Here is a 25,227-nt window from a genome sequence, read left to right as displayed (position 1 = left end):
AAAAAAAAAAAAAAAAAAAAAAAAAAAAAAAAAAAAAAAAGGAAAATATATCGGGGGAAAAGAAAACTGTGTGTTCGCCCCCAAAGTCTTTGAACCCTTTTTCGCCCATAGCTACTACCTTACTCTTCGTCTTCCTCCCACTCACTCTGCAACACAAGATGCTCAAAATATCCGCTCTGAAGATTTAGCTAAGCTTGCCATACGCCTGTATTCTTCTTCAATCATATTCTAGGGTTTACACCGTCGCCGCTTTCTGCCGGAAGCTTTATTCTTTCATGTGAGTTCTATGTTTCCCTCTTCCTTTAATCTTCTGCAATTTTGTTGTGTTCATGTTTTCAGTTCTGGGTTTTGATCTCTTACTCGTCTTGTATGGGACTGTATGTGCTGCGAGGTTCTTCCACTTCAAAGTTTGGACCTTTCCGATTATTACTCCCCATGTCCCCAACGCAAATAAATACGCGCTTCTTGGTTTTAGTTTTGCTTTCGCAACTGTAGTTTTCTTCTGTGCTCGAGATTGTTTGTGATTGTGTGTATCTTTGGGAATCGATGACTTGGGATTGAGTTTTTTTTTTCCCCTTCTGCTGAAGTATTTCAAATGAGAGATACCCTGTGATAAACGGAGCTGATCTTTCCTTGGAAATTTACTAAACTTACGTACGGTTCTAGTTCAACTGGATTTTTAGGCGAAGCTAAGTTGATAGACTGAATAGTTGCTGAGTCGAAGATGATCGTTTGGTGGCCAAAAAGAATGCTATATTTTGTTCTCCCGTTGACAAATGCTACACTATGGAGTTGATAGAACTCTTTATAGTTTACTTGATTGTCGAAAGTGATTTTTCTTACTGAAGAAAAGGTTAAGTGGCTTATGATTTTTGCCGTGGAATTTAACCACACGTGTACTGCCTGATGGCTCTCCCACCAACGTAACACTTGCAGTTCAATTGAAAGTCCAGTCTCTTTTAGCATAGTTCTCAATTCAGTCAATATTGGAGGAGATTGAGATAGGGAGCTCAGGCTACTGCTCCAGATGCGACCATGACATTCCTATTTGGCTCCAAGTATTGGACATTGCCCCCCTTTTTGTTACCGTTGAAGGGAGGTTTCTTGATTGTGTTTTAGAAGGATGGAGAGGGTGCACATGATTTTTTAGCCTCTTTTAGTCTTTTTTTACAAGTGAAACTCCTCATGCCTGGATGGTAGCTCGTGGAAGGATTTATTCAAATAATTGCATAAAAGGAAAATTGTTTCTAAGCACATCTCTTAGGTGCATACATGATTAAAATGAAGGCCGAATCATGTGCAGATTTTTAGTGCTTATTAGTGCTGCAATGGACTCCTTTCCTTGATGTTGACATATACAGTAGAGTGGAATGCTCGTGCCTTGTTTATTTTATGGTAGAGGGAAATGTATGTACTTTTGAAGACCCAGCCTTTTAATTCCACAGAATGTGGTATTTTATATATATTTCTTTTAGAATATTGTATGACAGGTCTATGTAATTAAAATATTTGTAGTTTGATTGATTTTCTGTCGTAAGTTGTAAATTAGATATGATTATCATTTGTATTGCTTATTAAAACTTTAGGATGAATCTTAAATGATTTAGCTACTGGTTGTATATATTTTTTATTTTACCTCTTGCTTAAGTCGTAGGTTCTTTTTCCTGCCAAAGTTAATTGATTAGACCCCAACATATTAGGTGCCTTGATAGATGTCCTCTTCTGTAGTTAATGTATCACGTTGAGTGTGCTAATGTCAAAATATAATTTTATGCAGTATCTTCACGTGGTTGGTTGATGGAAAGATTAGCAAGGGTGTACAATAATAACTTATGGCAATGGCTTTCTGTTCCACCACAAGAGCAATTGGGCATTAGCACAAATTCATGGAACTAAGTCACCTTTTGTATACAAGCTTGTTTCGAAGGACCTTTATGAGAAAACTATAGCTCATCAAACACATTGGGAATGAATCATGGATTACCTGAGTTGTGATAAATTACATGGTGAAGGGAGGGATGTATTCATCATAAAATTGACTTTAGAACTTAATAGTTTGAAGAGTACATATGGTTTGTATGAAGAGTTACCAAGAGTAATAGTTCAATTGGTCTATCCTTATGGATGTCGTCCACTTCGAGCATTGTAATTGTACCCTGAATGACAATGTAACTTGCGAAATGAGCAACTCCCATCTACTTTTGTGACCTTTAAGTGGCTTTGTCATGGTTTGCTACATTGTCTATCCCTTGTACTAATAGTGACTAATGTTCCATACCTTATCGTTTTTCGATCTTCAAGCAACCAAAGCGACAAATATGGTGGATAAAATGCGGGGGGTTGATCTCCACAAAGAAGAGAAGCCATGTTTGCCACTAAGTTTTTCTAACTGGAGGACATAATTTTCACTTTGAAGTTTGGAGGAAAATTTAAGCAAACAAGCCTCTTTGGTGACGGTGTTGAACTAAGAGGTCAACAAGATGAGAGATTTTTGGGTTAGAGACAGATAGTGTGAAGGTGTTACATCTCGTACGATTATTTTTGCTCGATTTCCATGTGAGAGTACATTAAAGACAATGGGAAAAATCTTGTTGGTCTATGGTATTCGAGCGGATGGAGTGGTTCCATTGAGGAAGTTGGTTGACGTTGGTCATGGTGGTTGAAGAAAAAACAGGCACTTAGAAATTAGGGAGAGAGCATTTTGAGGGATCTAACCGTACAAAACAATGATCGATATAGAAATAACTGCTCAGTGATAAGAGGAGAGAGCATTTTGAGTGATCTAACTAGGGATGTTCAAAGGAATTCCAAAAATCAATCTGACTGATGAAACCGACCAAGTTGGTCAATGTTTTGCATTATACAAAACTGACCAATTGGTTGGTTGGAGTAAAAAAAAAAAGAAAACATCACTGACCGACCAGTCGATCGAATAATACAAGAATAATTAATAGGAGAGAAAATATGGGTTCATGGTTACTTCCATTTCTCATTAATGCTATTATTGATGAGGGTTTTGAAAAGAAGAGGGCATCCAGGATTTAAAAAGTAAACAATATTTTCCCATCATCTTTCTCCTCTCCTCCTACACGACTTCACTTTTCCTAATTTCTCATTTTCTTCTCTCTTCTCCTCTCTCCATTGAGTCTTACCTATTCTCTCTCTTCTGTTCCCTCCTCCCATCGGCCACTGACACCGACACCAACCCATCGATGAACACCTGAGTTCTAACATAAGTCAATTTATGCTTCTATTCTAGTAAAGGATGTAAGTAAGCTTTTTATGGAAACAACAAAATGAACGTTAAATATTTTGGGGTACACTAAGGATCATTCTTTAGTCCACTTTTTCTAAAGTTTGCTAATGATTTTGAAAAATGCATGCCCTTCCTATGATGTTTCTTTTAAGAATACCATAACACGTGAGGGTAGAGTTTCAAATTTACGACTTCAGCTATGCTCATGTTGGTCATGTCCTTTCAATGTTAGTCTAGGTTTGTACGTTTTTAGGAAGATAGGGTGATCTGTCATGAAGCTTCTAAGTTGTTATAGTGGACTTAGGATAAAAAAGTGATTCCTTTGCTTGTTTCAACGGTAAATACTTTTAAGAAGGAATGAATTGAATCTAGGGATCACATGAGCTTTGGCTTTTAAAAATGCAGTCAAGAATCTTTATGTCCATTTTAATTCTTGTTTCGGTTGTGTAGGTTCCTGTGGAATTCGATCCTTTTGCAGCATCAAACAATGTGATGCTTAGGAATTATTTGTTTGGCATGGAAGATTATGTGAAACTTGTCCATGGACGCCTATGCTTACTTGATTTTTTTACCCCTCTATCTGGATGAAAAATAAGTATGGCATAACTTCAGTAGTGCGTATATAGGAAGGTTGTAGGGTCTAGTTTCATCAACATTGAAGAAGTCTTTGATTGAGTGTATGGAAACTTGTGTGTACGGAAACTGTTTGTAGGGTCTGGTTTCATCAACATTGCATATGGTCTTTGATTGTGTGGAGCAACTCGTGCTTATGGAAACTTTAGGTCACAGTATAATGTCCTGCCGTGCCTCTCTTTGTGTGCTTGCTTGATTTTTCTCGTTGCGCATGATATTAATGATATCTTAGTTAACACGGAATGCCATTGCTTTTATATCCTTGGAATTTCTCATCCTGATGGGTTTTTTTTTCTTCATATATCTGGCTAAACTTTTTATAATGATCACAAGTTGGAATTCTCCAGCTTCCCGCAAATAACTTTTCCTTGAAGTTGTTCCTACAAGCTTCTTTTGATTTGAAATGCATCTAACATTTTTCGAAGTATTAGTTGATAGGTAGCAGTATTTAGCGGCAGGAAATTTGGTTATATTGTGAAATATTAGTTATTTGTGAATTATGTAACACAACAACTAAGGGAAGATATAAAGCTCCTCCACTAATATATAACTGATTACAAGTGAGAATATTCATGCTAAATACAAAAGGCTTGGGAAATGAAATGTTGTTTTTTTGTTATTCTTGCGAGATGATTTTATTACATATTGGGTTTCTCTTCTACCTGCAAGTGGAGGGATTCCATCTCATTTAGTGTTAATGTGCCAGATGATTCCAATTGAGGTCAAATTGTCTCTGAATTTCGATAGGGTCATGTGGCCTAATCTATTATTTTCCAAGTATCAACCAATTCAATATATATTATATATATGACTTGGACTTGACAACAAGGTGGTGAGGACTCGTCATTAAAATTAACTTATTTTCATCCTGCCTTCAGATTTTACTGTATCCAGGAGAACATCCTTAGTGTTATGAGTGGAAGTGGCAGAAAACGCTCGTCAAAGTGGGATTTGAGAGAAGAATCAAGACCTGGTTGGATTTCTCCCGAACTTGCAAGTGATGATGGTTCCAAGCGGTCTGGTATGGAGATCACCAATACTGTTTCAAAATCCAAGAAAGATTGGGGATTGCTGTCAAAGGAACCTTTATCTGAAACCAGAGATTCACATAAGGAGGATTACACTAATAAAGGCTATAATAAAAATATGGAAGGCACTGCTGAGTGGGATGCTGACAAAAGCTACAGCACAAGAATGTCTCCTGGTTTAGATGGATGGAGAAGACATAGCTCTAACCCGTCGGATAGAAATGATTGGAGCAGGTCAGTGAGGTTAGATACACTGGTATTAGCTGAGCTTATATTAACATTGTCATCATAAAAGTATTCAATCTCAAATTTTGTCGCTGAAGTCGCATTTCTTGATGAGTTATTCAAATCTCTGAAGTTTGATCCTGAATTTTCATGTTTGTATATGCATCCATTTTGTTCATATGCATTAGTTATCTGGATTTATGTTATTTCTATTAGGATTGGTTAGTTTTGCAATTTCATTATTCTTTAAACTTGCTTGTTTTAATTGTGTTTCAGGGGTAGGAGTAGAAGCCGGAGTTGGAGTAGAAGTCGGAGTAGAAGTAGAACTCCTCCTCGTAGTTTTAAGCGGGACTCAGGATTTCATGATAGGAACAGAAACAGAACCCGTGTTTCAACTCAATTGTGCAGAGATTTTGCTTCTGGCAGATGCAGGCGAGGTGGTGGTTGTCCATTTCTTCATGCAGAAAATCAAAATCTGGATGACAGCTGGGATAGTCGGAACAAGAAGGGGGGCCGATCCTTAAGATCAACTCCCCATGATTTTAGGGACTATTCCAGGAGTGGAAGGTCAGCTGCTCCTTGTACCGACTTTGTGAAGGGAAGGTGTCATAGGGGAGAATCTTGCAAGTATCCTCACGACAGTGGATTTCATGAACTATCACGAGGTTCTTCAAATGATATTAGTAGAGACAGGGAAAATGACAGGAGTAAAGAAGCATATTTATCACGTGGTGAGCGTGAACCTTCCAGTAGCAGTCTTGTTATCTGTAATTTTTTTGCTGCTGGAACTTGTCGTAATGGAAAAAATTGTAAGTATTCTCATCAGAGCCAGCCATGTGCGAGTCTAGAGAGGAAGTCGAGTGCTGATGGATGGGAACAAGTCGAATGTTCAGATGGTAGGGAACGGTTGTGGGATGGCTCAAAATCAAATGAGTTGGCTAGTGGTTCAGATTTTACTCAGTTGAGAGAGGAAAAAAACAAACAAATTGCTAGTCAAGAATCAAGATATACATGGCCTTCGGAACTAAAAGGAGGTCATGGTTTGAATAACGAGAGCAAAATTCAGTGGGATCAAGCTGCTAGCATCAAGGCAGTTCAGAACAGCAAGAATGATACCATTCTGAGCAAGCCTGAGGATGCTGGTGGTTGCATAGGCACTTCTGATTCAAGAGGTCACAGAAAGTGGCCAAGTGATGATATGGAGATGTCTCCTGATTGGCACTTCCCGGTGCAACCATCGAATCACGTGGTGAAAGGAGATTGCAACATTATTCTGGATTCTGGCTCTCAAACTTCCATGGCTTTAGCCACTCTCAGTCATGCGATAGTTCAAGAAGCTTTGGCTAAGAAGCAAGACGTTACCATAGAGCCTCTGACAGTTGATAATACTCATTTTAGGCAAAACCATAATTTAACAAAAGATGTTACTATGGCATCAGCATTCAATGATAAGATAACAATTGACAAAACTATTGCTTCACATGCTGAAGGCAATCCTTCTGGTAACATTGTCCTTGGACAAAAAATGGCATATCACACCAACCATCCAGGCGGAAGTGTATTGAATCCGAACGTTGTAGATGGCATTTTCAGAGTCAAACCACGAGAGGACGATAGGAGCATGCCAGGGATTAATCCTGTAACAACTATCACTCCGAACATGGTAACCAGTGAACAAATTACCCAATTAACTAACCTTTCCGTTTCTCTTGCTCAATATTTTGGAAATGTGCAACCATTGCCTCAATTATATGCCTCCCTTAGTACACATAATGTGTCAGAAATACCTTCCTTCCCTTATTCTGATGCACCAGTCGGTGCTTTGGGTACGTTGATGAAGACAAGTCCTATAATTGAATGCTCGAAGCAACATGACTCTACTGTCTGCAATAGCTTAGAGGTGAAGAAGCTTGAAGCCACTAAAATACCTTCAGACTCTTTACTGAATTTCACTGGACAGAAAAGCATGACAGATGCGAAGGATGAAGTACAGATACCAATTTTTCCTCTATCATCCGATCCTTCAAACAAGATTGTCATCTCTGCAAAAGAAACACCGAATGAGAGTGATGCAATAAATCATGGGAAGCGAGCCGCTGAAGGTGAGGCTAACAACAAGAAGAATGGTGATGGGGATAATGAAAACAGGACTGAAGCAGGGGCGAATGAGGATTCTGAAGAGAATGATACTACAGAAAATGCGAATGGAAATGATGGGGTCCATGACAAGAAGAAAGGTAAGGATACTAAGGGAATTCGTGCTTTTAAATTTGCACTCGTGGAGTTCATCAAGGAGCTTCTAAAACCTACATGGAAGGAAGGTCATATCAGCAAAGATGTTTATAAGACCATAGTCAAGAAAGTGGTGGACAAAGTAACAGGTACCCTGCAGGGAGGTCATATTCCTCAAACGCAGGAGAAAATTGATCAGTATCTTTCATTTTCAAAATCAAAGCTCACTAAACTTGTCCAGGTAACAAATTTCTTTTCAACTTTCTCTTCCCATCATTCTTTTTTTTCTATTTTATGCTTTGCACTGGACATGGACTATTTATCTTACTTTAACACTACTAACTGCTGCTTTTTATAATTTGTTATTCCTTCTAAAGGCCTCATATGTTCTTTTAATAAATAAATTAGATGCCTTAATTACGCCAGTGCAGCAGCTCTGGGAGGATCATTAGCATTAAACATGCTTTATCAGCATTGTTTTGCTTATTTACTTAATAACCCTTCCTGAAAACTTTCCATCATCTCCTCGGTTATTTGTTTGTGAGACTGCTATACTTTGTTGATATTTTTTTTAAGTTATTCTCCCTCCTGTCCTTATTATAGCTGGGTATTCTATTTCCAGTTTGTTTGGGGCGGTCGTTCGTAGTCTCTTAATCCATCATAATCTTTTCTTTTTTTTTGTTAGTAATTGTATCCTTGTTTGATTTTATGTTTGTCCCCTTCCTAGACTTGTTATTTCTTCTCTTCTTTTTGGAAGCTTAAACTTTAAAATCTCGAAGAAGGTTCATTTTTTCACTTGGTCAGTATTCTTGGGAAGGATTAGCACTTTAGACATTTTGTGGAGATCCTCCAAAAGGAAAAATTACCTAAAATCTAAAAACAGGTGGTTGTTTTAGATAAGTGCATTGTACGCTGCCAAGTTTTGGTTGCACAACAGGTGGTTGTTTTAGAAAGCAGCGTAACTGGTCAAAGTGGGATGCGAGCATTGGTTTTTGGCCAATTATTTGTAATGAAAACCTTTTTTTTCTTTTGGTATTTCTTAGTTAGTGAGTGTTGGAGCACCCACTTGTGGAATGAGTACATATCATGTTCTGCTGTTTCTTAAATTTATTTTACGTTCATATGATTAGTACAAGTCCATTATGAAATGTGAATAGATAACATATAATTAGGAATCTTAATTCTTACGGTTCTTGATCCATTCCAATACACAATGCACATTAGGTTAGAATAATCATTCACATTTTAATTAACAATCTGACTGCATTTTTTTTAAGATTGATGAAAAGTTGGAGCAATACAAGAATGGTCTAATCCCTTAACAGGTAAAGAAGTACAGAACTTTATGATCTCGCAGCATTTTATGGTACAAGTGCAATGCGGAACTCAATTGAAGCCTGTTATAACATCCAAGCCTACCGCCAGTAGATATTGTCTGCTTTGGCCTATTACATATCTCTGTCAGCCTCACGGTTTTAAAACACGTCTACTAGGGAAATGTTTCTACACTCTTATATAAGGGATGTTTCGTTCCCTTCTCCAACCAATGTGGGATCTCACAATCCATGCCCCTTGGGAGCTCAGCGTCCTCCCTGGCACACTGCCCGGTGTCTGCTCTGATACCATTTGTAACAGCTCAAGCCTACCGCTAGCAAATATTGTCCATTTTGGCCCGTTACATATCGTCTTCAGTCTCATGGATTTAGAACACGTCTACTAGGGAGAGGTTTCCACACCCTTATAAAGAATGTTTCATTCTCCTCTCCAACCAACGAGGGATGTTTAGTAACTATGTTCCTTCTACCACAGTTTAAGAAACTTTTCTCATTTGAAGAGGACACCCCTGGATAAGGATTGAAGGAAAATATTATCTCAAGAAAGGCAATATCTATTAAATATTACAGTGAGAAACTTAGTGAAGCATGCCAAAAGTTGAATAACCAACAAACAATGCTTACTAGGGCCTTAATTTTGGGAGCATTATTTGCTTGGCTGGGTAGTTAGGTACTTGAATTCTCAAAATGATATTAACAGATTCATCCAACATGGCTTTCATTCATCTTAAGGTTGGTATCTGCGTTACGACATTTGCTCAAGAGCTTCGAAAGAGTTGCAAACCCAAGTCTGTTATTGTGATTACTCAGATTGAAGAGCCTTTGTTTGATCCCTTCCTTAGGATAGAGGCCCCTTTCCCTTTTGTCCCTTGGTTGTTTAATTGGCTTGGTTGTTCAGTTTCCTACCAATAATATTAGCAATACTAACGATAAAAATGAAAATAAAGCGTTTTGCTAATGCATTGAATAATGTTTATCAGGTTGTCAAGAAAGAAAAAATCATTCTCAATGTGTTCTCAAAGCAACATTTATTATTGTTGGTTGATATAGCAAAAATGGCGCCGCATCCTTGTTGCAAGACAAGCGATGCTGCCAGAGACTATTATGTGCGACAGTATGTTTTTCAGCTATCATGGGAATCATACTGTGAAATAATCCTAAACCATAATTGAAAGCTTAGCACTATGTGCCATCCGCGAATCGATGGCCTAATGAAATTCACAGAGCATTCGGTACAGTAGAATCTAGCATTACGGAGCGAAAGATGATATACCGAGGCTCTTAGACTGACTGAATTTAATGCACTTTCTTACATCAACTGATGGTTATATCTAAAGTGCAGTATAAAATCCATTAGAGGGTCGTGCAAAACTTGACTGGAACGCATCGAACTTGTGCATTAGTCTGCTAATAGGAAAAAAAGCTTGAAAAGGGTGACTTGATATAGCTATCTTAGGCTTTTTTTGAAGATCCATGTGAAAGTACATCTTTTTATGGTCATTGTTCTTATGTTGTGTGGCATATTCATTCTTGATAAAGTGATGTATTTGGTTCAGTCTCTTTTAAGAGTTCTGTTGCTGATCTTTCCAGATTAGAATTCTCTATGTTTCTTCCTCTATGTTTGAGTTGAGACCGTTATTTCTGTATAAAACGTTTCGTCAATGTCTCTTGTTTCCTTATCAGGCATACGTGGACAGAGTTCAGAAGACGAGTTGACGAGGCGAGGTTGTCGAAGAACATCGTATTTTTTTTCCTTTATATAAATCCTGTGTACTAATTTGATAGAATGATGCAGCATTCTGAATGATGTTTATCATGTCTTACTAATGTAGTGTAATGTATGTCCCTATTAGCAGTCTTAGGTACACCTTTCTTTCTTCTGCCTTCTGCAAATTTGTTGCTTTTAGTTTGTGCATTCTTCATCTTTTATTGTTGTATGAATGGCTACCACTTTTCCAGGACCTCATTCTTCGCCAAGGCCTTGCAATTTTTTTTACTTTTTATAAATAATTTTATTTGTTTGTTTGTTTGTTTGGGTTGAATCCACTCGGTTCATCGCCTATGGTGTTGGTAGGGTCGGGATCGTGGGTGATCCTTTTATACTCTTGTTAGAAGTGAATTGTCTCTCGTGTGTGAGCATGGAGCGTGAACAATTGTTATTCTATGTTTCAAGTTTGGAATGGACGATCGTCTTCGTTTCAAATCAAATAATTGTGTTCGTATCAATTGCTAGAATCAAATGATATGGTATGAGCCATACTTATTCATTTTAAACAACTTGGAATGACACATAATGAATGGAAATGGTGACAATGACTTGGTGTATTGGAGATAAAACGAGGAGGTCGGAGGAGGATAAGAACACATATGTTAAACGCATATTTACCCGAATCGAGTGATTCAAATACAAAAATCAATTCAAATCGTTTATGAAACAAACAATATACCCAATAATGAATGAGTTTGTGAAGGGTAGAAGAGTGTAAGGATGTGTTAGTCAGAGCACAGATTAGGAGGAGGAGGAGGGGCAGTGGGGTGCACAAATTTTGTAAATTGATATCAATGACTGTAAATGCATGCTTTTCTGTTCCTTTCCCTATAAAAACCTTACCCTTCCATTTTCCTTTGCTCTTTTTGGTCAATTTTCTCTTCCAAAAAGCATCCAACCACTAACAATATGGTGTGGGAAAAGTGGTTAGTCTAAGTACTTAGCTCGGAAGACTCATTGTTTCGGGTCTTTACAAAAATTCAAAATATTCATACTTGAGATTAGAACGAACGGTCTTAATTAGTGAATAAGTGTCTATTTTTTTTTTCTCTCTAAAGATTTACCTTATCTTTGTTTACGTCCCAGATGACAGAATCTCAATATAACAATAATATATTTCTACTCGGTTTAGGGCAAAGAAATTGTTAGTAAAGAAACTTGAAAATCGAAACAATAAACAAAAAATCAAATGGGATTTTAGGTTTTCAATTTTAACATTTTTTTGTTCTAGCAGAGATTGGGAACATGTTGTGTACAAAAAAAGCTAAATTAGTATACCCTTTATGGCCTCCCTTTATGTTGACTCCATCACTTGATGGTCCTTGCCCTAAAGTCCTTCCTAACTTTTACAATACAACCAATAAATGGTCAAGTCTTTAACCCTCCTACTCCATATCTAGGGTTTCTCGGGTAAGATTACGTAAATCATAGCGATCGAGTGTCGGTTTGATTGCAATTATATGGTAAACTCTATGACATTAAGGATCATGATCTTAAAACTGTTATTTTCATCGAGTTTTGATTAGCTGATTATATAATTAGACACTGACATAATAAATTTATCGTTGAAATTTTTTATTCATATAAATTTCTTCGCTTCAAAAAATTATTTATTAAAAGAAAGATGAGGGAATTTGTGTATTTCATGCAAGATAATAAATATGTTCAAATGTAATGAATTTGAAAGTTTCTTTTTTTAGTTAGGCTATTAAAGCTTTATATAAATTTCATTAATTTCTCCAAATTTTAGCTATAAATTTCGAAAACATATTACACTCAAATCATTCATGGCGTATAATTCAAACGCTCATCATTTCTCAGTATAATTCAAACGCTCATCATTTCTCAGTAACCCGATTTAAAGCAAACCTCATATTGTTCAAGAACGAAATGAACACAAACCCTAATCAACAAGAACACGAAGCTCAAAAGCATTACAAAAATAGTCAAACCGAATCGAACAAGTACACATTTGGAAGCTAATGAAGAACTCATATCACTACAAAAAGTATAAGAACTAGTAGTATAGTGTATGTGTTTGAGGATAATGAAAAAAAGCTTACAAAACCCTAGCTGTGCCTAAAAATGGAGGCTCTGAAAACCCTAGAATGATTGCATTAGGGCATGCGCAAAATTGTATGAAAAACATGCCTCTTTTCAAATCTTTTCTCATTGATCTTAAGAATTTGAATCTAAAACTAAAAACCCTTTTGATCTCTTGATGATCTTAAGAATTTGAATCAAAAACCAAAAACCCTTTTGATCTCTTGATGATCTTAAGAATTTGAATCAAAAACCAAAAACCCTTTTGATCTCTTGATGATCTTAAGAATTTGAATCAAAAACCAAAAACCCTTTTGATCTCTTGATGATCTTAAGAATTTGAATCAAAAACCAAAAACCCTTTTGATCTCTTGATGATCTTAAGAATTTGAATCAAAAACCAAAAACCCTTTTGATCTCTTGATGATCTTAAGAATTTGAATCAAAAACCAAAAACCCTTTTGATCTCTTGATGATCTTAAGAATTTGAATCAAAAACCAAAAACCCTTTTGATCTCTTGATGATCTTAAGAATTTGAATCAAAAACCAAAAACCCTTTTGATCTCTTGATGATCTTAAGAATTTGAATCAAAAACCAAAAACCCTTTTGATCTCTTGATGATCTTAAGAATTTTGGTCTCTTGATGATCTTATGAATTTGAATCAAAAACCAAAAACCCTTTTGATCTCTTGATGAATTTGAATCAAAAACCAAAAACCCTTTTGGTTTCTTGATGATCTTATGAATTTGAATCTAAAACTAAAAACCCTTTTGATCTCTTGATGATCTTAAAGAATTTGAATCAAAAACCAAAAACCCTTTTGATCTCTTGATGTTCTTATGATTTTGAATCAAAAACCAAAAACCCTTTTGATCTTTTGATGATGTTATGAACTTGAATCAAAAACTAAAAACCCTTTTGATCTCATGATGATCTTCATATCTAATTTGGAGTTAACCTAAAAAAATTGATACTTTAAAAGGTGATGACAAAAGAAAGCCCAGCAGATGGGGTAGCAGAAGATGAAGGAATATGGCAAGGCCTTTGATTACTAGGGGCAAAATCTTCCATAAAAAGGCACAAAATAATGTTAGCCCTAGATCACTCCTTTTTCTTCTTTGCCCATCCAAATTTCTTGCCATTTTCTTCATCCCTTTCTCTTAACCATCTTTTTCACTTCTTCTACCACAAAAAACCCTCTTTCTTTGTGGCCTTTTATAGAATCATTTCAACTTCAATTCCCATACCCTAGTTTTTCTTCACCCCATCACCCTCTTCCATGGACCCCCATCACCTCCCAAACCCCTCTTCCCATCTCCAATTTTCCGCCATCGATGATCCCGGCATCGTTCACCTTCACCATGTTCACGAGCTCAATTCCATTTGGCCGTCGTTGTTGTTGCCTCATCAACCGCTCCCTACCTCATCCACCCACCTGATGTCAGGCTACGGTATGTTTAAATAACATTACAAGAGTTCGAACATAAGATTTCGTGTTAAATCGTAATTTAAGTGAATTGGGCAGGTAATGATCAAGAAGAGCCAGAAGAAGAGCTTGGTGCTATGAAGGAGATGATGTACAAGATCGCCGCGATGCAGCCAGTCGATATCGACCCATCAACTATTCGAAAACCCAAGAGACGAAACGTTCGAATTAGCGACGACCCACAAAGCATTGCCGCTCGTCTTCGTCGAGAAAGAATCAGCGAAAAGATCAGAATTCTTCAAAGGCTCGTCCCCGGAGGAACAAAGATGGATACAGCTTCAATGCTAGATGAAGCCATTAGGTATGTCAAGTTCTTGAAAAGACAAATCCAATTTCTTCAGTCAACTCAGCCGAGCACCGGCGACGACGCAGTCGTCGGAGGGTGGCCATTTCCATTCCATAAGGCTAATACTTCAAACTCCTCGTCCACTTCCATGGAAGCTACTCCAACCATTATGCCATCAGGATGGTGAGCATTAATATCAACCAAATTAAGTGTATGGTTGTGATTAATTACTAATCGATATGTTCGTAATTGTACGTTCAAATAGAATCGTAAGGATAAAACACTAAATCATCGACGTTTGAAACAACAATTCGATATGTTATGAACGAAAAATCGAAGGTCTAAACGTAAATAAACGATTAAAATCATTGGTTAACTTAAGGGAGGTGGAATAATGATTAGTGTATGCTAAGGTTACGTAGGATCATAATATGATATGTTAAAAAGGGAAGTATCATTTGGAGTGTTGAAGTATGGCAGGAAAGGTTGTTTGGCCGACTCTCCTTCTTGGAATTAACACTGACGTGAGGTCATCTTCAAAATCATTACAATTTTTTTTTCATGAATCTCCTCTTTGTCCCTCACAATATAGAATAAAGAGAGACTTAAAAGGTGAAGATTTTCAAGATATGTACTAAAAAGGAATAAGAGAATAAATGTATTGTTTTATGTCATTGTTTTGGTATATAAAATTCTTACATGATGTGGTAGGTTCTTTCAAAGTTCGAGTAGGGTCTGAGATCGTTAGGTGAGGTTTAGCTCGTTGATTTTAATATGTAGTTGTTTTGCTATAACTCGATAGTAAAACTGTGGGATTTTACGTGTGGTTGGAGAGGGGAACGAAACATTTTTTATAATGGTGTGGAAACATCTTTGTTTTAACAAACTGTGAGGCCTATGATGATAGGGCCAAAGTAGACAGTTTGGGATGTTACAAATGGTATCAATGTGATGTCCCACGTTGGTTGGGGAGGAGAAAAAATCACCATTTATAAGGGTGTGGAAACCTTCCCCTAGCAGACGCGTTTTAAAGCCTTGAGGGGAAGCTCGAAAGGAAAAGCCTAAAGAGGACAATATCTGCTAGCGGTGGATCTGGGCTGTTACGATCAAAGTCAGACATGAGGCGGTGTGCGAGCGAGAACACTAGGCCACCAAGAGAGGTGGATTGTGAGATCCCACGTTGGTTGGAGAGAGGAACAAAACATTGCTTACAAGGTGTGGATCTGGGCTGTTACAGTCAAAGTCAGACATGGGGTGGTGTGCGAGCGAGAACATTGGACCCCCAAGAGAGGTGGATTGTGAGATCCCACGTCGGTTGGAGAGAGGAACGAAACATTGCTTACAAGGTGTGGAAACCTCTCGCTAGCAGACCCGTTTTAAAAAATCATGAGGCTGATTGCGATACGTAACAGACCAAAGCAGATAATATCTGCTAGCGGTGGATTTAGACTATTACAAATGTTATCAAAGTCAGACATCGGACGGTGTGCCAGCGAGGATGCTGGGCTTCCAAGGGAGGTGGATTGTGAGATCTCACATCGATTAAAGAGGGAACGAAATATTGCGAGGACGCTAGGTTTCCAAGGGAGGTGGATTGTGAGATCTCACATTGATTAAAGAGGGGGAACGAAATATTTATTATAAGGGTGTGGAAACCTCTCCATAGCAGCCACGTTTTAAAAAATCGTGAGACTGACGACTACATAGCGGACAATATCTATTAGTGGTGGGTTTTGGCTGTTACAAAAATTCTAAATTGAGAGGTAAATATGAGATATGCTTAGGTTAATGGAGTCGTTAAAACAAGACATGTTTTTTAGTATTTTTGAATAATTTCTTCTAATATAATTCCCTTATCGAACACAACACAGATTGTACATCTATAACATAAGTTATGGCCGATCATGCAAGAGTCGATCATTAAAATACTTATAAAACTCTTACCATCAAGAATATTTAGTTAATCAATATCTATCATTAGCGACCAAATGGAGAACCAGCTATACATATGAACTCTATAGAGATTATTACTATATAATGACAAATATTAATTTTAAAGACAGGATTATTATAATGTTTTTTTTTTTTTGCATCCATGTCAGTAACTATGAAGCACAAGAACATGAAAGATTATAAATAGGGCGATCATCCGAGTGCCCATATGATCATATATGAGTATCTGCATCGTGATTATGATCATACTCAATCATTATATTCTTAGGTTATATATGAGACATGACGTTCATATTAAATGATACTCAATGTACTTTGGTGATGTCTTATTCAATGATCTCACATGAATTTGGGTATATAGAAAGAACGTTGTGTGCAAACTTGAATAAAGTACATTTTGGAACACCAGTTTTCTTACCGTGAAATGCCTTCAAAATAATTGTGATGAATCGATCGATACAACCGAACAACTATTTTTCGATGCATTTTCATCACTAATCCATCCGTCAATATTATTAAACCAACACTTGATTTGCAATTTGAGCTACATATCTTAACTCGGTGTCAATAACCATCGATCATTCCTCGCTCTACCGTTTAATTCGAACTAAGGCTATCCAAAAAAGGCGCCAAATTGGGAGCGACCATCGCATTTCGACACCCTCCATTGCAAGGGGCGCCAAATTTCATCAGCTTCCAGTTCCTCTTTCCTTCTCCAATTTAGCCCTAAAATTTCTCCTGCGATTACTCACTTGATTGTTCAAAATTCGGAGCAGGACGAAGAAATAAAGAGTGGAACGCTTCAAATCAACTGGCTGGACTCAAAGTCAGTGTTTACCCTAGACCTTCATCCACTTTCATGTCTCCTTGCAACCGGCGGGGCTGATTTTGATATCAAGGTCTGCATTCTGTTTCCCTCGTCGCTTCTGATTTTGATTTTTTTTATGAAATTAGGTTAGCCATCTTCGATTTTCAGTTGTTTCAAACTTAGGCTTTCAACGGACATGTTCTGAGTATTTAGATTTGAGTGGTTGGTTGAATATTTAGCCATGGGCTAACTGTTCCTCTCGATTATTGAATTCTGGGGAAGAACAGAATAAAGCCCCTGGTTCTGCTGTTAATAGCCTTCGCTTCTCACATTCTGGTATGTAGAAGTATTTCTGGATCTCTCAACATTAAGTTTAGTGTTCTGAAGCTGAGTACATTTGGTGAGAAGAATTGAAAAGAAATTTCTGGATCTCTCATTTTAGTTTCTGGATCTCTCATTTTAGAATTGAAAAGAATTGAAAAGAATTGAAAAGAGTACATTTCTGGATCTCTCAACATTAAGTTTAGTGTGAGGAGAATTGAAAAGAAATCCGATCTGTATCACACCCTTTAAGCTTCATCTTTAAGGCATCATCTTTTTTACGAATGCAAAACCTGGCCAACCCTAGACTGAGAGCTCATTCCACCAGGTTGGGGTCCAGCCATGCTGTAACAGTTCAAGTCCACCGCTAGCAGATATTGTCCTTTTTGGATTTTTCCTTTCGAGCTTCCCCTCTTTAAAACGTATCTGCTAGGGAGAAGTTTCCACACCCTTATAATGGTTTGTTCTTCTCTCCAACTGATGTGGGATCTCACACGTGCATTTTTAAATCTAGAAGGAGTAGGTCACTATTTAAAATTCTCGAGTAGGAGGAAAGTTAAAAAATGATATGATGTTATTCTAAGAAGTCTATTTAACTTTGTAGCATATAGAGCTCTACTTTCCAACATTTGAAATTCGTCGAATTCTGTAAAAAGAGGACCTTCTTTCATGTAAGAGCGTGTAAAACTAATCACCCTTACTTGGGAATGTTTTTGTTATTAGAAAACAATTTCATTAATGTATGAAATTCACAAAATTCAAGGATGGTAAGTCCATGATGATCACAAAACACTTTTCCAATTGGTTAAAAGGGATACACAGCTATAAGAAGATTGACAATTCACACCAAGAAATAGCATGGTAAATAACAAGATCAAAGAGAATTCCATGAAGCTGCTCTTTTTCCATAAAATCTCTTCGATGATGGTAGTACTTCTGCTGATTGCAGATGTTTGTTTTTAAGTACATGTTTGAGCCAGTAACTAAATCCTTGGAGATTTAAGTTCATCTTAGTTTTCATTTCCTGCAGGAGGTGAGCTGATCATATGGAAATTGCACCATTTGGAAAGTGGCCAGACTTGGAAGGTCCTGGAGACGTTATTGTAAGGCTTATAAATTTTTTAAAATTTTTTATTTCAACTTGTTTAGAAGCCATGAAGCTCAAAAGTTCTAGTTGTCAATAAAGTCCAATGTGAATAGGAAATGGCTTTGAAGGAATGGATTGGGATCTAATGTCCTTCAAGTTTTCTTGTCAATAAAAAATTGTAGGGTTAAGATGGTTGTCTTGTGAGATCAAAGGTGCACACAAGTTGACCCAAACACTCACGCTATATTTCACCGCCAGGATGTGCTTGAACTGTGGTGGTCTCATCGTGATACATATTTGATATCTGGATCCGTAGATAATTCTTGCATTATATGGGATGCAAGCAGAGGTTGGATAAAATACACACACGCAAAAGAAAAAAAAAGAAAGAAAGGAAAAGATATCTATTTCTAGAATTCAGCTTATTTGTTCCATTAACCTTTTAGCTTTGGTTGTTCTCTCCCGTTCTTCAGGTTCTGTCTATCAGATTTTAGATGCCTATTTGCACTATGCTCAAGGTGTAGCGTTGACCCATTCATCCTAGAGATATAGTTAGAGATCGGTCAGGAATATGGTTTGTTCCTCACAAACTCTCCTTCGTTAAGTTGCCAAAATAGTTGTCCAGTTATATATGCTTAGATAAACACTGAAAAGCAAATGGGATGATAATCCTGTCTATGGGAAAAAGTTCAAGTGTGGAACACTACTTAAGTTTTCCTGATAAGTATAAGGGGGAAGAGTAGAACAATTTGGTTTTTTTTTTTGTACACATGATCATTTATTTTTACTACGTCATAATTTTATTTTGGGAGCTACAATACAGCTACTTTTGGTGACTCAATTAAATGATGCTCTTTTAATATTATTTTTAACCGTATGCATCATGTTAGTAAATATCACTTGTTCTCTTCCATCCTACAACCTCTTGTTTCTATACGGTCCACAATCATATTTCTTCTCCGCAAACTTTTGTTAATTTGCTTACTTTCTCTTTTCAGGTATTTGTAACATATCACCAGCATCTGAATCAGTTAATACAGCCTATATATTTTCTAGAAAGGGTCTTTCGAGGCAAGACTCAATTATGTGTAATTACTAGTTTGCTTATAATGATAAATGATTATCATGATGAAGCAATAATGATTCGTGATACCAAGCATGTTTGTACATCTATGACACTGAAAGTGGTGTGCCACTAGCAATCATGGTTGGTCTTCACTGTGCTGCCATAACTAATGTTGCGTGGTGAATTCTCTGCTCCTCTCTCCGGGCTACTCTTGATTACTTTCTTTCTATTGTAGTTGCTCATTTTCTCAATTTTGGAGTGCTTGTTCTTTGAAGGTTGGCAGATGCTCATTATTTAGCACTGTCTTCTCAAGTTACTGCACTGGGGTGGAATTTGAAAATGATGAGCTGGGATCACCAATCGTGTTATCAGGTCAGATTTACATTTGCTCATTTCCTGTCATGTTTTCTCGAAGTAGTTGTTTGTCTTTCATCTTTCAATAATTTGTTCCTCATAGTTTATTTCCAAATGATATAGATGATAGAACATGCACAATGACCAATCAGAATACAAGTTCAACAGATGCGGTGATTGTAAACGAGGATCAAAATAGGAAAGCAGAAGCAAAAGTGAAACAAAAAGAAAATAAAAGCGTTGAAAAACCAGATAACATAGTGGTTGAAAAAATAGCTGACAGGAAAGGACATGAAATGGAAAAGAAAACAAGTAAACACAGGTACATAAGCTCTTCCTTCAAGCCACTCAGTTTCTAGCAAGCCAGCCAAAAGGAGCATTACACCCATGGTTATTGATTCATGAGAGAGGTACATTACCTACTGTATATTATCTTCGTCGTGACAGATTTTGCTAAATTTTTAAATGCATTTTGTTGCAGTGCTGGATCAAATGTTGGTCACTAATATAATCGAAAATCAAAATGATAACTTTTTAAATGAGTGGTGTATCATCCTTGATCTTATTTTCCTGGTAAATATTCTAATGATATTGGGAAGAGTTGTATGATATTATTATTCAGTTTTCACTTTTTGTTTTGGATTGCATGCTTCCCAATGACTTCTATCAATTTTGTCTAATAGATTCGGACTAAAAACTAAAAAATTTGTGTTAACTTGGAAACTTGTGAACCCAAGAGGAATAAAAGAGTTTGAGTTGACATGACGATGAGGTTATATGTAGGCCCAAGTGTGTTGGACCAGATGATTTGTTGGGTTGTGTCACAAAGGTCACATGAATTGACAAGACCCATTGGCACAGCTTGCAACTTGGCTGGACTTGCAGGTAAGAAACTAGGATAACTCAATGCTCTACATAGCTTATAATTCAAAATTAGGTTGATACAATATAAATATGTATATGTTTATGAGTTAATGATAAAGTAATTTAATTGAAATTTTGTTTTGATATATCTACTTTGATAGCTTCCTATTTTGGTACTATACTTTCGGTTTTGGTCCACTTGACTTCCTTTACTTTTCAAAACAAGAATCTGGAAATTCATATTTTTAAAGTGCGACCTGGTTTTCTCTGGTAATTTTTTCTCCTCTTTTTATTATTTTTTCCCCAAAATTTCAACATACAATAAATTTCTTTAAATATTGTCGTAGCTTAAAAAGTTCTTATTTTGTATAGACTTTGTATTAGAAATTTTCAATTTTGGTCCCAGAATTTTGCAATTTAACATTTTTGTTTGAAAATTTTGAATGTGTGATAATTCATGTTGCCATATTTGTAAATATAGCAACAAACTTTTAACTCTCATATAAATTTTTGATATATTTGTAGATCTAGAATGTTTTTATATTTGCAAGTAATTGAACGTGTTAATTTCCAATTATTCTCCGCTTCATACATTTTTTTTAATATATTCTTGGTGTGATTTCATATTGGTGGGAGAGGAGAACAAAACACTCTTAATAAGAGTGTGAAACCTCTCCCTAACCGACGCATTTTAAAATCGTGAAGCTGACAGTTACACGTAACAAGTTAAAAGTTGACAATATCTGATAGCAATAGGCTTTGACTATTAAAATCTTAGTTCACATATAGATGAGAATGAGAGTTTTAAGTTATAATGGAGGTTTGATAATATACTTATCTGAGCATTGATTTAGGGTTTTCCTCACTTTGTTTTGAATAGGGTTATGAGAAAGTCACCTCGTGTTAAACCCAGAGCTGCAGAGAGAGCAACACTTCTGATACCGCAAGGCAGCTGCCTCGAAGCCTGTATTATCTATGAGTAGCTACCAAAGACCTAATGAATCTCAACCCATCAAACCTTCCACAAATTTCTTCTGAATCTGATTCCAAAACGAAACCCTAAAGATACACTCCACCAAATCAAAACCCAATCAGGTAATCAAACTTACTCGAAATTGAAAATGGAACACTCAAAATTAAAGGGTATAAATATTATACCTCATGAGTGGGAGTATAAAGAGTGAGGTCACGATCTCCATTGGAGGAGGATGAAGAAAATGAGAAACCATGGTCGAGGTGAGCAAAAAAAAAAAAACAATTTTGTTTTTTCTTTCTAATTTTGAATTTAACTTAACGAGGATCCAAGGGGAACGGAGTTGAAGTGGGAAACGAATTATTCTTTATAGAGTCTGGAAACTTCTCCCTAGCAGACATACTTCAAAATGGTGAGACTGATGACAGATATGTAACAGACTAAACTGGACAATATCTGTTAACGGGGTGAGCTTGAACTGTTACGAAAGTTATCAGAGTCAAACATTGTGCGGTGTGCTACAGATCTCATATCGGTTGAAGAAGGGGAACAAAACACTCGAATCCCCTATAGAAATAAATTGTGAGATTCCATATTAGTTGGAGATACGAAACATTATTAACAAAAGGAGAACCAAACACTCAGAGATTTCACATCAAATGAAGGAAAGAAGCGTTATTTATACAAGAAGGTGGACAAAGATTCAAACATTAAAAATGTATTAGATCATGATACATATATTAAGTAATAGAATTATATTAAAAAAATAATAATAATAATAAACACACATACAAAGCATTCTATTAAATAAAGAACATAAAAACATAAAAAGTTAATTATTCGAAGCTTCAAGTTCCACAAGTTCTCAATCTAGAAGAAGTAAAATAACTGAAAAGATAAAAGAGTCATTAAATCTCTTCAAAAAACACATCAACAAACCATCTAAAAAGAAGAACAACAAAAGCAAAAGCCGAAAACAAAAACCCAATTCAATTATGATCACCATTTCACCAACCAAGAACATCCAGAATCCCCAAAACCACTCTGCAAATACGCTTCAACCCTTCTTCCCTCCGGCCAAGCTTCGCCGGATAAGCCACCGTCGGGAACCCTTTAAACCCATCATGACAAACATTGGCATAATCCGCCGCCGCAGACACATGCATATAAGCATAGTCATAAGTCTCCTCAGCCAAGTCCTTCAGAGAGGCTCGAAGGGCTTCCGCTGCAAATCCATACTTTTCGGAGCATTGTCTTAAGAGCTTCGTTCTGTTGTTGTTGGCAGCGGCGCCGGCGGAGGTTGGGAGCTGGGTGGAGAGGTAGGTGGCGGTGGCTGTGGCGTTGGAGACACCGATGGAGACCATGATGGCAGCGAGACCCTTGGTGTCGGCGGTGAGGCTGGTGGGGTCGGATTTTAAGGATGACATGCAGAGGTCATAGTAAAGGGTGTTTCTGCATGTTTTCTGGATTAGGGTTTGGTCGGCGGCCACAAATTTCATGGTTTGGTAAAGAAAGATTGATGGGTTTGCAAGGTAGAGGAGAAATATGAGGAAATTCTTCATACCCATTTGGAATTTGGCTGAAAAATTCGATCTTTTTCTCAATTCAAGAGAGAGAAAGAGAGAGGATAATGAAGAAAGAACATGAAATTCTCTAGAAAAACAAATTCGAATGTTTCTTCAAAGGGAGAAGAATGAATTAACAAGGCCCAACAAGTAAGTAGTGAAGTGTTTATTGAGGAGAGAGAAAGAGAGAGAGAGGAGAGAGAAAGATTAAGAACAAAAGAGTATGAAGAATGTGAAGGTGATGATGATGAAAAGTTCATACAGCGTTTTAAATAGGATACAAACTAAAATATTCTATACTAATCAACCTGTGAAGGTAAGATAAAATGTACTACTAACCAACTCCTAACTCGACTTCAAGGCTCTCATAGATATCGGGTAGAAAATTGAAGATTCCATCCAATCAGGCTTTGATGTATTAATCCTTCCTTCGATGAGTCAGTCTCCGTTCTATAGTATGGCAAGCACACAGTAAAGTATCAATCAAAATGTACACTCAATCTCTGTCTATTTTTTACAGTCGAGCTGTTTCGTTCCGTATCTAACTGATTATAGTTATACAAACTATATTCTACGAATATCTTTATATCTTAAATCGAATTTCATAATAAAAAGAAGAAGGAAACAGAGAATCTAGTCTGAAAAATTGTTTTGATTCAGCAGATGGAAGCAGCTTTTGTGAAGAATTATAGGTACTTTACATAAAGCAAGAAGAAAAAGATAAGAAAAGAAATGATTTTGAAGGAAGAATGATTCGATTCTCTCAAACCCCATTTAGTATAATAATAAGATGTTTGACTGTGAGGAAAGGAATTGATGTGGCTTAATTACCCTTTTCATTAATCAGATTATTATTTTGGAACAAGACACAGACACAGACACAGACACAGACAGTGAGAGAGAGTCACGGGCCAAAGGGTATAAAGTGGCAATGGACAAAGACAAAATGCCATTTTTTGAAGGCTTTTTTTTGTTTGATTTTGGTACAATTGGCCTCCTCCATCATTTCTGCTATGGATTCTCTTTGTTTTCACTGTGTGTGTGTGTGTGTGTGTTGTCTGTGTGGGGTAAATTTGCTTTTGATTGCCAATTATTGCATGCATGCACCCAAGTTTTTAAGGGCTATCATCAATGGCGTTAGTGCTTTCGGATTGTGATATGCCCATATAATGGTTTCATTGTGTTTGTTCTCTAAAATCCTTTTCAAGTTTCAACCTCGAGCTAGTTCTTTAAAGGTAGCTCGATAAGTAAGTCTTGAGTGAGTCGATCATTGTAAACTCTAATGTCTCAAGTGCATATATCAAGAACAGATAGCTTGATGAGTCGATCATTGTGTGAGTCGATCATTATAATGATAGTCTTAGGCTCGAGGTTAGTGTGGCGATTGGAAGTTTTTCCATTTTATGTGTCATTGATTATCAACATTTTCATATATATATCGTGAGCAATGTGTTGTGTTACTCGAGATTTCCCTAGATTTCCCTTCTCACCAAATTGTTGAAACTTGTAAAAAATGGAGGTGCATTGAACCCTGTACCTCTCACATGCAAAGTGAGCACTCTACCATATGAGCTACACCCTCAATGATGATGTAAAATTAATACATTTTTTTCGAAGATTAAGGTAATTATATTTGTGTGTCTTAAAAAAAATTGAGAATGTTATATCTATGAAAAATGGAGGTGCAGGGAATTGAACCCTGTGCCTCTCGCATGCGAAGCGAGCGCTCTACCATATGAGCTACACCCCCAATGGTGATCCAAAATAAATACATTTTTTTCGAAAATTAAGGTAATTATATTTTTGTGTCTTAAAAAAATTGAGAATGTTATATCTATGAAAAATGGAGGTGCAGGGAATCGAACCCTGTGCCTCTCGCATGCGAAGCGAGCGCTCTACCATATGAGCTACACCCCCAATGGTGATCCAAAATAAATACATT

At 36.8% G+C, this 25,227-nt stretch overlaps 3 protein-coding genes, 2 non-coding genes and 1 pseudogene across 8 annotated transcripts; 3 read left to right on the top strand and 3 right to left on the bottom strand.

Moving 5' to 3' along the window:
- Nucleotides 1-59: 59 nt before the first annotated feature.
- LOC111781336 (zinc finger CCCH domain-containing protein 55-like) lies at nucleotides 60-10,674 on the top strand. Of its 2 annotated transcripts, none has more exons than XM_023661868.1 (4): nucleotides 60-277; nucleotides 4,768-5,151; nucleotides 5,419-7,615; nucleotides 10,392-10,674. In XM_023661868.1, exons 2-4 carry the CDS (start codon nucleotides 4,802-4,804, stop codon nucleotides 10,422-10,424), a joined length of 2,580 nt encoding a protein of 859 aa, XP_023517636.1. In that variant the 5' UTR covers nucleotides 60-277; nucleotides 4,768-4,801; the 3' UTR covers nucleotides 10,425-10,674. The 2 variants fall into 2 exon arrangements, with proteins under 2 accessions (XP_023517636.1, XP_023517635.1); XM_023661867.1 differs by having other exon boundaries at nucleotides 4,768-5,160.
- A 3,119-nt stretch (nucleotides 10,675-13,793) lies between these two features.
- LOC111780930 (transcription factor HEC3-like) lies at nucleotides 13,794-14,620 on the top strand. Of its 3 annotated transcripts, none has more exons than XM_023661292.1 (2): nucleotides 13,794-13,973; nucleotides 14,063-14,620. In XM_023661292.1, exons 1-2 carry the CDS (start codon nucleotides 13,802-13,804, stop codon nucleotides 14,479-14,481), a joined length of 591 nt encoding a protein of 196 aa, XP_023517060.1. In that variant the 5' UTR covers nucleotides 13,794-13,801; the 3' UTR covers nucleotides 14,482-14,620. The 3 variants fall into 3 exon arrangements, with proteins under 3 accessions (XP_023517060.1, XP_023517059.1, XP_023517058.1); XM_023661291.1 differs by having other exon boundaries at nucleotides 14,048-14,620; XM_023661290.1 differs by having other exon boundaries at nucleotides 14,036-14,620.
- A 1,769-nt stretch (nucleotides 14,621-16,389) lies between these two features.
- On the top strand, nucleotides 16,390-20,422 carry LOC111781661 (annotated as a pseudogene).
- A 2,068-nt stretch (nucleotides 20,423-22,490) lies between these two features.
- LOC111780929 (cell wall / vacuolar inhibitor of fructosidase 2-like) lies at nucleotides 22,491-23,544 on the bottom strand. Its single transcript, XM_023661289.1, has one exon. It carries the CDS (start codon nucleotides 23,286-23,288, stop codon nucleotides 22,728-22,730), a length of 561 nt encoding a protein of 186 aa, XP_023517057.1. The 5' UTR covers nucleotides 23,289-23,544; the 3' UTR covers nucleotides 22,491-22,727.
- Nucleotides 23,545-24,962: 1,418 nt separating this feature from the next.
- Nucleotides 24,963-25,035, bottom strand: TRNAA-CGC. Its single transcript has one exon. It is a non-coding gene; the product is annotated as a tRNA-Ala (tRNA).
- Nucleotides 25,036-25,129: 94 nt separating this feature from the next.
- TRNAA-CGC lies at nucleotides 25,130-25,202 on the bottom strand. Its single transcript has one exon. It is a non-coding gene; the product is annotated as a tRNA-Ala (tRNA).
- Between the last annotated feature and the right edge of the window lie 25 nt (nucleotides 25,203-25,227).

This window comes from Cucurbita pepo, chromosome LG19, assembly GCF_002806865.2.
Source record: "Cucurbita pepo subsp. pepo cultivar mu-cu-16 chromosome LG19, ASM280686v2, whole genome shotgun sequence".
NCBI classification, from domain to species: domain Eukaryota; kingdom Viridiplantae; phylum Streptophyta; class Magnoliopsida; order Cucurbitales; family Cucurbitaceae; genus Cucurbita; species Cucurbita pepo.
Note: the sequence above shows the minus strand (reverse complement) of the source record. Positions and strands in the feature narration are given on the sequence as shown.

Excerpts from the sequence above, each read along its gene's own strand:
- LOC111781336 (XM_023661867.1), top strand. The coding sequence starts at position 4,802 with ATGAGTGGAAGTGGCAGAAAACGCTCGTCAAAGTGGGATTTGAGAGAA. Across the intron at positions 5,161-5,418 it reads GATTGGAGCAGGTCAGTGAG|GGGTAGGAGTAGAAGCCGGA; the intron begins GTTAGATACACT and ends ATTGTGTTTCAG. Across the intron at positions 7,616-10,391 it reads AGCTCACTAAACTTGTCCAG|GCATACGTGGACAGAGTTCA; the intron begins GTAACAAATTTC and ends TTTCCTTATCAG.
- LOC111780930 (XM_023661290.1), top strand. The coding sequence starts at position 13,802 with ATGGACCCCCATCACCTCCCAAACCCCTCTTCCCATCTCCAATTTTCC. Across the intron at positions 13,974-14,035 it reads CCACCTGATGTCAGGCTACG|TGAATTGGGCAGGTAATGAT; the intron begins GTATGTTTAAAT and ends TCGTAATTTAAG.
- LOC111780929 (XM_023661289.1), bottom strand. The coding sequence starts at position 23,288 with ATGGGTATGAAGAATTTCCTCATATTTCTCCTCTACCTTGCAAACCCA.